At 43.6% G+C, this 13,174-nt stretch overlaps 1 protein-coding gene across 1 annotated transcript in view; it reads left to right on the top strand.

The window, feature by feature from the left end:
- Positions 1 to 2,356: 2,356 nt before the first annotated feature.
- The window catches only part of LOC308145454 (testican-2), a gene marked incomplete at both ends in the record, with an annotated part of 44,349 nt that continues 33,531 nt past the window's right edge, over positions 2,357 to 13,174 (top strand). Inside the window, one exon of the mRNA XM_080516906.1 lies at positions 2,357 to 2,542. Within this exon, the coding sequence (XP_080373032.1) occupies positions 2,357 to 2,542 (186 nt within the window). The remainder of the gene's footprint in view (positions 2,543 to 13,174) is intronic.

Raw genomic sequence — 13,174 nt, 5'->3', positions numbered from 1 at the left:
GGCTCAGCCGTGCGGCCATTGATCTGCAGCGCGCTGACCGTGACTGGCGTGGACTTTTTGATTAACGCGCAAGGTGCTCAGCATCTCGCGGTCCCGGCGTGCACTGCTGGCCGACGCCGCGGGACGTTTCTCCCGTTGCCCTCGTTCCCTCGGGATCCTGCAGGTCTGCACACCGACACGGGCCTGAAACTGCCACATCAACTGCGCTGCTGCTGCCGGCGTCGAGGGGCGGCTGGGCCGGCTTAGGCAGCATCACAGCAATGCGATCCCGCCCCCTGGCTACTCAACCTCAACCAATCTCGGTAACCTTAAACTTAAACGAATGTGAGCAGGGGGCTGGATTAGGTTTGCCTTCATGGGGATGAAATAGCGAGTGGATGGAGTGGAGGAGGAGGAGGAGGAGGAGGAGGAAGGGGTGGGGGTGGGGGGGCATGTAGAGTTTAGAGAGCATAACGTGGGCAGACTTGAAATGATGTGCAGGTAATGCAAGCTCTGCAGGAAGAAGCAGTGCGTAACACTTTTTTTTTTTTTGACTTGGTAAGTTTGATCATTTCAACTTCAGAACAATATTTTGTGCAGTTCGTCACTGTTTTAAAGCTGTCGCTTCAAAGTTTAACATCAAATCTGCTATTGTGATTTACAGTGAAATGTGTACCGGGATATTAAAAAGAAATCAGGTCTTTATTAGTGCACCCTCGGGGAGAGGCCTCTGACAACAAAGACTTCTCTCGCTGTATTCAAATTAACTTGTCGTTTTCTCCCAACAAAAAAACCCGACACATTTGTTTAAAAGGGAGCTTCTGCAAGCTTTATGTTTGTGGGTTAATCATGTGGGCACTCCAATGATACTAACCTGCTGGGGTGTTGGAACCGATCCCCGATAATCCAAAGGAGGATTTGAGTGGCCGTCTCACCTCAACACTTGTCTTTGGACTGTTGGAGGACACACCTGCAGAAATGAAAAACAAGACAATGCATATTCCTCCATATAGCATGTTTGCTCCACCTGCCATTGAGTGGTAACCTTTGCAACCCTGAAAACGCTCAAAATTTTCGTGATCTTCCCGTTCACGTGTACGTTTTCTCCAGCGACTGTCGCTTCTTTAAACTGCCTCGAGGTGTATAGTAGTGTGTGGTCATTTGTTTCTCTTTGTGTGATGCGTTGGACTTGTATGACCTGTCCTTTTTTTTGTGTTTTCAGATTGATTGTACTGCCAGCAGCTACTTATCTCAGCTGAAAATGGAAGAAAGCAGCCCTCCTGGGCACAATATCTCCTCCGAAACACACCATTTGAGGCATCGTTGCTGCATTTATAAGTGATGTGCAGGCTTTAGGAAACAAACTGTCCTCCTGATCAGGTTCCACAGAAACCAAGCCCAAACTTTGTAATCATAGACAAAAGGAAGAATACAAACTGGGAAAATGCTATTAGGAGTGTAGAAAACCCAGAGGCAGGACAAATATATATATATATATTTATTTAAAGAATGATTTTCATGGAAGTTATTAAGTGAATAAGTAAAAACACAACATATAAGTAATGGGGGAATACGCCAGTAAAAACATGAATTAATACACAATAATAATCAATATGAAATGAACACAGAGGAGACCCTCACACATCATCACCATGTTCTTGCTAATAAACAAATTACGACTTAAATTAGTTGATTTCATGGTAAATTGATTCTTATTGGCTTGCCTGTAAGCCCCTTGGGGAGGGGGGGGGGGGGGGGGGGGGGGGGTGGGGGTTCTAGTCTTTGGGCACCACTTCCTTACAACAGCAGTTTTCCTCCGCTTGCCTCTTCAGATGACTCACTCTGTTTCAGCTATTACGGCTCAATTGAGCTCTATTGGCGTAAATATTCCATTAATATGAAAAAGGCACTTTTCCAGAAAGTTTTAATGAATAAAATGGGATTGATCATCAGCTCAATAATAAACATCTGTTCTACTTGTGTGATTCATTTTCGCAGTGTGACTATCACTGTCATAGTGTCATTGTGTGTGTGTGTGTGTGTGTGTGTGTTGTTTTTTTTTTTTTGGGGGGGGGGGGGGGGGGCTGGTTGCAAAATAGAAAAGCATCTGAAATAATGAAACCAAGTAAGCAGAAATACATGATTAGTGCAGGATCTGATCTCTCTCTCTCTCTCTTTCTTTCTCCCTCTCTCTCTCTCTCTCTCTCTCTCTCTCTCTCTCTCTCTCTCCTCTCTCTCTCTCTCTCATTGAGGCAGCAGCAGCAGTGTTGTATGTGGATCATTGGCTGAAGGACAGCAGCAGCAGCAGCAGCAGCAGCAGCAGGAGGAAGAGGAAGAGGAAGGACACTACATCCAGAGACCAAACATCCCGAGCAACATGGTGCACGTGAGGGTCGCGGCTTGCCTGTGTCTGCTGGCGGGCGTCTCGCTCCAGGTGGACGTGAAAAGTGGCAAAGAGGCGGGGAAAGCCGGGAATTTCATGGAGGATGAGCAATGGCTGTCAACCATCTCCCAGTACAGCCGGAAGATCAAGCACTGGAACCGCTTCAGAGACGTGAGTGGCGTGTTTTAATAGCGCGGCGGTGGTTCCTGACGCGCGCGCACGGTCGCACCTTGATCCGCTGCCGCGCGCGCGCGCGCGCGCCGCTCGTGAGGCTTTCCGAGGTTGACGATGAACTCTCAACATCAAGTGCACCCATATCTTCTCACAGAGAAGATGTCATCGAAAATAAAACGTGCATTAATAGTTTTACGTTTGTTTTGTCTCCTCGCATTTGTTTGCAAAGTGAGCGGTTTCTCTCCTCCCTTATTATTTCGTTCATTTAACTGAAGTGGCGGTAATTATTTAATCATTACTCTTGTCACTTTTATCTAATAAGTTCTTTTCTTCATTCATGTTCATGTGCCATACTGCATATACATTATAGGGCTTATTGAACAGCCGCGTCGGGACATTATATTGAAAAACAACAATGAATCACTGATATTACAGATTAAGTGCAAAGTGATTCTATTTGCATGTGCTTCCTTTGTCCAGACTGATTTTTTTTTTTTTTTTTTTTTGGTGTGTGTGTGTGTGTGTGTAGGCAGCTTTGTTTATTCTGTATAGCAATGCCAGTAGGACCACTCACTTGGGATGGACAATAAATTCACGAGATGAATCATCTGCTGGTCTAAATTGAGTTACATCGTTATTAGAGCTGAAATTATTCAATTACTCAGCTGAAATAAATGAATTGACAACCATATTTCCAACCATGAATGCTGTAACACAATATCTTCATAAATAATGCTTTTCAGTAATATAAGCTGAAATGTTTTGTTTTGTTAGATTGTAGTGTTTGTAAATTATAAACAAAAAACAAAAAACATTTATCGCCATTCTATGGAAATGGTAAAAAGTGCATTAGGTTCAGCCAGCCAATAAATCCACAGTCTGACTTACAGGTGTGTGACAAAGATAAAATGTAATCTCCTCTTGAATCTGAAAGGCTCGCCACTTATGTGTAAATCCTACAAATCATGCACATGATCGATGAGGTGAAAATACCTTTAAATCCAATTACAGCAGGCAATCTTGTGCATTATTTTTGCAACGTTGCCCACTGTTCCCTGAAAACTGAAATAAACACAGCGATTACGGCAACAGCCCTCTTGGCACGAGCACCGACCCGAACATGTCTTACATGGTGAGAAATGTGTCTCTCATGTAATTTATTTAGCTGCTCGGGATCAGTCAGTCTTCCATTTGATGTTTGTGGGTAATGATGGAAAGCCTGCTTTATTTGAGAAGCGGGTATGATGATGATGATGATGATGGTTGGATGCACCCCAGGTTTTCATGCCATGCTGTTACTAATGTGTATTGTTGTATGTGTCTGTGGAGTATCGCAACATGTACTTTGCATATGTCTTGATTCAGCTGGCTACAAGACAAATCTATGTTAGAAGACAATACGATCGTCGAGAGGAAAACGTCTCATTATCCAGGGTGCCTGCATACAGAATACTAGAAATGTTTTCTGTGGTGGTATAAAAACATTGCGGGACAGTGATGTAGAGGTTAGCACTCTCACCTTACAAGAATATCCCCAGTTATTTCCACTTAAGTCGAGAGAACCCATAAGCCAGAAAGTTGAATATTAGGTCAGGGAGTGGTGCTAAATGGATGTGACCTCGTAGCAATTGATAGCGAGATGACTGTCCAATGCATGAGTAATCAGCCAGCTCAAGTTTGCACAGTGTATTTAATGAGCTCTCATTAAACATTATAATGCTGGGGGGGGGGGGGACCCTGTTGTACAAAGGTGTTGACTGCACGATCATTTTCATGGCTGCTGTTTGTTAAGCTTGTTAAACGGGGTCTTCGTAAACTGAGGTGCTTCTAATTATAAATCCAGCTTTAATCATGCAAAAGGATGGTAGAGTTTATAACACGTCAATGGACTTCTGTGAGCATCGTGTGGATAGTTCGTGTCAGGGGGCTGTATTGCCGGGTGTGCCACCTCTTGACGGCTCTCTCCTGCTGAAAGGCAACACGGGACATGAATCAGGAAGCCTGAGCTCTCTGAGGTGGAGTGGGTTAGCAACGCTCAGATCCAAGCCCTGACAACCGGACGGTGGTTTGATCTTACTGACTGAGAAATATCACCTCCGACTGATGGCCTTATCAGCGTCAGCCAGAGAGAAGTTCCTGCGCCTTCGACCGGGAACGTCTCCGACAGCCTCCGGACCCCCGAGAGAATTTCGTAATTTAATCTCAAACTTGCACCGTCATGCAAATTGGAGTCTTATCTTTTCTGGCATCCAGACACCCCCTCTACCCCTCCACCCCCCCCCCCCAACACCCCCCCCACCTGATCGGCTCAGTGCTTGTCTAATGGAGGGGACGGGGGGAAGTTTAAAAAACTGGACTCGTGTGGCTTTTGGCAGCACGTCACCCGAAATGAGAAGATGTGTTTGTCAGTTGATTTGGATTTAGTTGTATCTTGAGTCTGAGTTTCAAACGGAAGCCTTGCAGGGTTACAGTGCAATATACTGTAATATGGTACTGGAGGCACCTCTTTGCTAATTGCGCAATAAACCAGTAGAGAAATGTGACAATAAGCCTGTGACGTTTTAATTTAAAACTGCAGAATTCAGAGGGATCTAAAACAGGCTTTTTGAAATAGATAGTTGACTAAAAAGTGTGTTCCTAGTGAATGGATGTGAAGGTTAAAATGAATTGTCTTGATTCCTTGACCTGATTGATTGATCAGCTTATTGTTTTCAAAGCACTCTGCCCTTTTTTCTTGGCTTGAGCCTCATAAATTAGTACGAAATCAAGGCAAACTTTCATAAGACAAGTCTATTGATTAGTTCCATCAAAGTTTCATTCAGATTTGTAAAATCAAATAAATTAATGAACCTCGAGTTCTGATATTTACCGTTTCATCAAATATGTGTCAGTCACATATTTCTTCTAAGTGATGAGCTGCACAGTGACGTCGAGGTGGTGCTTCACCTGGCCTCACAGCGAGAGACACGATTTGAGTGGAATTAGCATGTTCTCCCTGTGCACGGGCTCTCTCCAGGTATTCCTGCAGAAACCCTCAGACTTGCTCGTGACAAGTGGCAACCTGCTGAATGCCCTCAACTGGGTGGTTGTTCCTCTTTTTGCTGCCAACTTCTCAGCTCCAGCTTCCTGCGAACCCAAAGTCGGATAAAGCAAGCGTTCGACAGTACCTCTTTGGTCATTTCATACCTTTCATTTGTGGTTCCGAGCACTTTTCTCTGTTACACGTCAGCGTTTTGCTGTGCTTAAAGAGAATTCCCACTGTATGGTTGTTCGGTGTTGTGATTTGCTTTGATGTAATTGTACCAGCGTGAGCAGGATTGTGCTCCTGCTCCCTCCTGGGTTCTCATGCAGGTCTTTACAAGCGCCACGTCTAGAAATCAAGATGAAGGCTGAACCAAGACACGATGCCGCGCGAAGCCCAGTTGGCTCGATTTTGCTCAAATAGGATAGTTATCCGCTGAGACGGGCAGTGAAATACACCATCTGAAAATGTGAAGGGGTTGTATTTGTTTACTTGCAGTCTTGGCAAACAGGAGGTGTGAAAAACAGCAAATAGAAATATTCACACCGCGTCTAAATCAAACCAAACCGGGGGTTTGAGATAAGAAATGTCCGCGTAGGGCTTCACAAACAAAGCGGTGGGGATTTTGATCGATCGGCCGGCGTCAAGAATTGGACCAGTGTACACATGATTATCCGGCGAAGGAGACTTAATGAGCAAACGCAGAAAGGAAGAACAATGCAACCAACAGCTGCAGAGGCAGGGGGGGTGTGGGGATAATCCACAGCAGGTTACACGGTGTTGTACAAGCTCCATTATGACAGACATCAAGGTTGAAGTTGTAATCATGACACGTCGCAAATGTCAAGACATCGAATCTCACAATGAAAACTGTCACAGAATCACAGAATCCATTCGCACACACACATACGAAATAAAGGCCAAAATGCAACTCGGATGCAATTAACCGACTTCCAGAGTGTTCTTGATGTGCATATATTCGTTGCAGCACGAGTTCCACTTTGCATTCTGCCGCGTTGGGATAGATCTGCTCAGTGGGAGCTCAGGCCACCGCGCATGTGAACAATACTGTGCTGTTCATTCCCGGCCAGCTTCTCCCATCTCTCTGAGCAGCGCAGTGAGGGACCTCATTAAGGAGCCGCGCTTCCTTTCAGCCAACCACAGAGCAGTGTTTAAGGTTCGCACCTGCTCTTCTGGCAGCCGCTGGTTTTAACGAGGGGAAAAACTACGACATTTTTTTTATTTTTTTCCCCCCCCAGGTAAATGGCTCCACGCTCCTATTTGGTTGTGGAGATTAGCACTAGTGAGACAAAAACGACTAGTGATCATAAGCCTTATTGGTGTCGAGGAATTGATTTGATTTAGGACTGTGATAAGTGCAATAATTAGATAACAGTGAATGGGTCCTTAAATTTCCACCCAAGCCTCTCAGTGTGCTTAAATCTACATATTTAATATTCACAAGAGGAATGTCTGCATAATGGAGAGGAAAATGTGTAGCTTCAGTGCCGCAGCACATACTGTCATAGTATTTGTTAGTTCTTCATATATTCGTTTGGTATGTATTCAGTACCAAATTGATCTGACGCTTCAACAATTTGTCAAATTTAAAAGCGAAAAACAATTTCACGAATGGATATTCACTTTGCTTTCTCTCGTCTACAAACGACACAATTTGATGAAACATCTCTTAATGTACATTCTACAGGTCTTCATATTAATCTCCTTCGATGTCACTGACAGGTTGTAACCAACGTATCCCTGGCACTATCTAACATGCTTCCACTGGACTCCCCATCATGTTCTGTGAGCGTAAAGCACTTTTAGGCGATTTGCGCGATGTACACACTGTTCCGATATTTGCACAAAGATCCATCGTTTATGTTTCCTAACCCGAACCCGAACCACTGGTGCTGCACAATCGAACAATGCTTGCGAGAATTGAGGAGCCATTATTTACGCTAATCAGTAGATCACGGCCATCACCGAAAAGCAGCATGCGAACCCCACCGCGGCTTTCGGGAGAGATCACCTGGGAGGGGGTGGTTGACTGCTTGCCTTAGGGTAATAACTCAAAACGCATTCATTATATAAGCGTCATTGTCTACACCACTGAGCCAAAACTGGTGTCCAATTGTAGCTTCAGGACCACAAAAAGCCACAATTAAAGGGGCCATATTATACAAAATTCTCTTTCTAATGGTTTTCCTACAGTAATATGTATCCCCATACCTGGAAATGACATGGCTCCAACAAACCCATCGGAAAGCAAACCTTAGGTAGAGTCACCAGGGTTTTTTAGCCGAACCCAATCCAGGTAGAGCCTCCCTTGGACCCGCCTACAACAAGGCAGCTCTGTACGCTCCGGTTTTTTTCACAGGTAAACAAAGAAGGCGAAGATACGAGCAAAACACACCAGAGGCACTATTGTTAATTGTATGAACGTGCAGAGGAGTCAATTTTTACTGACATCGTCCCAGCCTGTGAGGACTCAGTAGATTTATTTTATTTTTAATGTGAATCTACCACCCAGACTTCCCAAAGTTTTATATGTTACTCCCAGCACTTTACGGAGGAGAGTTTTCATACATAGCATGACCAGAACAATGTTGGATTCGCTGCAAAACTTCTAATAAAGCAAATGTGGGAACTGCAAGTAAAATATTCTGATTTATATGCTTTTATATTATTTTTCGTAGCACCAGGCTGGTGCCACGATTCTGCAGATCAAATGTAGGCTTTAAAGAATCAGGTCTTTGTATGGTCTTGATAATTGTGAGGTGATCTTTTTATTGAATTGGGGTTCATGATATTCTCCTGTCTGCTACTAATTATGGAGGATAATTAAATTGTCGGATCTCAGTGTGGCATGCACATAGTTAGATAAGATCGTTAGATAAAGCCATAGTCACTCAAACTAGCTCCACTGCACTTCAATGGTGAGAACAAGAGTTGCATGCAGGCCGGCAACTTTATTAAAACTGAAAGACTGATGATTCACCCTCATGCACGAATAAAAGTGTATATAAATACCTTAATTTTTCACATGATCATCACAAAATAGAAAACAAACAAAAAAGAAATACACAGGAAAAAAGAGCATTTTACCAATATTTTAGAGACCCCATGCAATATTTTGCATACTGGTGAATCCCACGGCTTTGTCGCTGTCCACCAGCCGCTGGTCTGAGTGGTCTTCCATAAATGCGAGGCCAGAGTTCAGTACGTTTTCCTGCACATCGACAACAAACATGATGCTTTAGCCTCCTGACAATGAGCTCCTTCGAAAACACTCTGCCAGCTGTGGGATTTTCTTTTTCTTTTCTGCTCCTGTCATCAACCTCAGCCTTTTATTAGGCTCCCATAGGAGTCATGCTCCAGTGCTAACAACCAGCGTAATTATGGATATGAAAAATTAGAGTAAAGCGACCGTATGCAGTTGTGGAAAATATGATAATGAGGCCTATTTCCTGTTAAAGGCGAATAGTGAAGCATGGATTGAAAATTAAGATGAGAGTCACTATAACAGTCGAGTGAGCTAATAGATATCGGTATTTCCTCCAGTGGAAATGTGGGATTCGACCCTTCAGACCAACTGTCTGTGATATTGTGCTTGTTGTGCACTAATGAGCTCAAAATGGCAGAAGAGGTGGGAAGAGATGGGCTCTTGTTCTCCTGTCATTACCATGCATGGAGGTGTTCTCCACTGGAGGTGAATGTCGGGGGAGATTTGCAGCGAGTGTTTGTGGCTGCTCAGATACGATTCACAGTGGGAAAAGGGAGAGGGATGGAGATCCTGTTGGCTTCTTGACACAAGCGTGGGTGACTCTTAATTGAGTGGAAAGACGGCTTTGTGTCGGTGCAGAGAAGCTCTTCTCGTGAGATGGCAATTCATGCTTGTCAAAAAAAAAAAAAGATAACGCAAAGACGCTCAACACCTGCTCTGAATAGCTGTTCCAACAGTATGTCCCACAGCCCACAGTGTTGAAACAGACAGAAACCCTCCACTCGTTCAATCACCGGCTGAGTATGTGGAGGCGACTTGTTGCGGTCGGACAGTGTAAGTAGTTCAATGTGTTTTCATAATGGAGTCAGGCCGTGCTGCGCACACTCCGGCAGCAACCACGGCCTGAACTCCATCTTTTTTAGCCGTTAACTTCTCTGCGAGTTGCTGAAATGTCGGGCAGAATAATTAGCCGTTTCAAGGTTCTTCTTCTGGCTCTATTGTTCATGCATTATTTATAGTGGCATCTGCCTGAGAGTTGTCTCTGCACTGGTGAAGCTCCTCCATGCCTTGCTGCAGGCAGAGCGATAAATGCCGCCACTCCACGTGTGTTTGTCTTCACCCATGGCTGGCATGCTGGCACACCCAGAGGTTTGACTGATGATCCAGATATTTAATGAATACGCTGCTCTCTGTCAGATGACAATTAAAACAAATTTAAACAGCATAATTTCTCCAGATGCACAAATATACAAATGTATAGTTTTCGACATTCAGAATGAAAAATCTGCACATAGTAATAACAAAAAATTTGCATAAAAGTGATTAAAGTTCATCTTGAGGGGCACACGAATGCTTATGAATTTCATGAAAATCAACTCTGTAGAGATGCTTGACTCAAAACTACAGTTTTTCATCCCATGGTATGGCCGGAGCAAAAGTCTTCAGATCATTAAAGGCTGGAAGCGTCATCCTTGTTGAACTCATAAATGTCTGTACATCCAGTCCATGAAATAGTTATAGAGACGTTTCATGGGAGGCAATATTGGTGGATTAACAGCTGACCTTAACATCTCCTTCTGCAGAGCCGCGGTCACTGAAAAGCTAAAAGAGGGGTTTTGATACAGCAAATATTCAGAGGACGGTTTAAATAAGATGTAGAGGAGGTGCAAAAAACCTTTATGTGAAATATAATTCAGTTGTTTCCCAAACAATATTTAACTCAGCCGCCTTGAAAAACAGAAAGGCAGAAGCCTTCAAAATGAAATGAACATTGTAGTTTCCCGTCTGCTCTGAGTCTAGATTCTGTATGAGCTTCTTTATGACATCTGCACATTTCTATTTGACAACTTCAGAGCTGCACACATTTAAAATCTTTTTATATTCAGAAATTCTTCAGCTGCTGCCTGAAAAAGCCACACAAGAACCTTGTATATGTTATTCAGATAATCTTTGAGATACTTAACGATTTATTTTAGATCTACATTTTCTTATTTACACCTATAGACTCATTTTGACTTACGTTCTGAATTTATAGTGTGAGCAACATACATGAGACAAAAAAAAATGCATAAGGAAACAACGAGCCTGTCTTTTTTTTTGATTTATAAATTATAAAATAAATTGACTGCACTCATTTTGTATCTCTCTTCCAGAAGTTTCTTGGTGTCTCGCATATGACGAGTGTCTCTTTACTCCGAACTGTATTTTCTCAGCATCTCAAAAATGTCTCACATGTCGGTGCAGACACATATGGAACTGGAGGGTGAAATTGCCGCCTGTGTGTGTTTGCATTCCCCGGAAATTCCTCTGCCACTCAGTGACAATGAGATCCCCTATCTGTTTATCTGCTGTGACCTTTATTGTTGTCGCTCACCAACACGCCGGCTGAAGATTCAGTTTACCCTTCGCGGGGTAAACACTGTGGAAGAGGCTTCACCTGCTGAAAATGCACCCTGGTATTTATGGGACTTGTTATTTCAGTGGAAATGATTAAATCTGGGGGGAGAAAAAAAAGCTCACAAACATTGCTGTGAAAATATCAGCCCTGTGGAAATATTGTAGATTGAAGCTCCAGTGAAATTCCATCCTGGACATATTCAGGTCTGCCTCAGGTGTGTTTCTATTCTTGACGGATGTGTGCTGGGAGCCTCTTTCATTATTCTGAATTGTCTTGAGCCGTGTTGCATTTAACACATGGACTTAGCAAACGCAACAGTTTCGCTCTATGCTTTGTAACAATAGATGTAATAAAGCGAGGCGCCCGGGTTCAACCTGGCATTGATGGATTCTTCGCTTCAGGCCACAAATCACACAGGGTCGAACCAGCAAGGCGAGTACTGTACAATTAGGCCAACGAGCCACACAAACTTTGAGGACACGCTCCTGCCCAGGGAGAATATGCCCCCCCCCCACCCCTCCTTTGGCTGTCTGCTCTGTGTTTGATATTCACGTTGGTCGGTCAGTCGGTCCCGGCCGTCCCAGAGCTGCATGTGGACGAGCGGGGAGAGCTTAGCCTCCTCTCCGTCCTGTCAAGGACATGCTTGGGAAGGACTGTGATCTTGTCTGTGTACAAGCTTTATTTGGTATGTGTGGCATGCGGTGGATGTATTTGTTTGCGTGTGTGTGTGTGTGTGTGTGTGTGTGTGTGTGTGTGTGTGTGTGTGTGGGAGAGAGACAGAGGCTGTTAATTTGGCGAGTTGGCAGGGTAATGGATACACACTACAAAGTCATACTGAAATGACCTTAATCAAGCAAAGCGTATAGCAGGGATAGCATGCGGAGCTTAACCGCTAATAGTTTTTTTTTTCTCTCAGTTGAAACAGAAAAATCTCATTTCTACGTGATGTAGTCCTTCCTACCGCCGGAACGTGACATCTCAATGCGCCTCTCTGTTTTACTGTAATATCCCACCACAACTGCGGGAGATTAGCATTATCAGCAGCCACAACAACCCAATTTGTTCTCATCGCCATGGCAGACGGGGGGAATTAAATGTAATCAGCCAGCAAGCGTATTTAACTTAGCTACCCCTGTGAGCCGTCTCGTGCGAAATCCCTGCGGCATTTCAACTGTGATGGTTATCGTCATTATCTTCTTTCAACCATTGCTGCTGCTTCCCAAACCTGCGTCAGACGGCTGTAAAAGAGCCCAGTAGCTTCAACGAATGAGGCAGTGGACTCGCATTAACTTAAACAGCAGGCGCAGTCGTTAACATTTGGGATAATAAAATGATAATCATGGGTGAAGATAGATGATGGTGGAATTATGTTGTAATAATAATGTTTGGACGTTTGCTGAGCGCACATGCTGACTATGCACTGCAGTCCACTCAAATGATCACTCAGCTGCTCAGCACTGCACATTTTTTTTTTTGTTGGTTTTTGGCCTCTACAAATTACTCCAGTAATATTTGCATTTTAATGTTGCGGGAAAAAAAACATTGTGTTTATGTACCTCTTCTCACTTCCCTCTCCTGTCTGTGGTACTTTATCACAAACTCTGGACTTCTCACAGAGGATCAGTGTTTTTTCATTACTTGAACTTTACTTGGGAGTTCGACTTCCCGGATTTGATCACAAGTATCTTCTACCTCTGGGGTCTTAAAAACTGAGTTGTTCATATTTCCAAGTCCATGCAAAATAATTCAGAGTTACAGTGAAAAGATCAGAGCAGATGACGGTGACAGTTCAATTGAATTCATAGAGTTTTATATGACATCCAGCCATCGTATCATCCGATCATGATAGAGGAAAATGTTTAGTTCCAGGTTGAATCTTGACATCAACACTGACAAACATAGAATTACAATAACAACATTTACTTCTTGTACTGAAAGATATTTCAGAAGCTCTGCTTTTTTACTTTTACTTGAGTAAAGAGGTTGAACACA

Source organism: Blennius ocellaris (genome assembly GCF_963422515.1).
Source record: "Blennius ocellaris genome assembly, chromosome: 21".
Classification (NCBI taxonomy): Eukaryota; Metazoa; Chordata; class Actinopteri; order Blenniiformes; family Blenniidae; genus Blennius; species Blennius ocellaris.
This window is presented reverse-complemented; position numbering and strand designations above follow the sequence as displayed.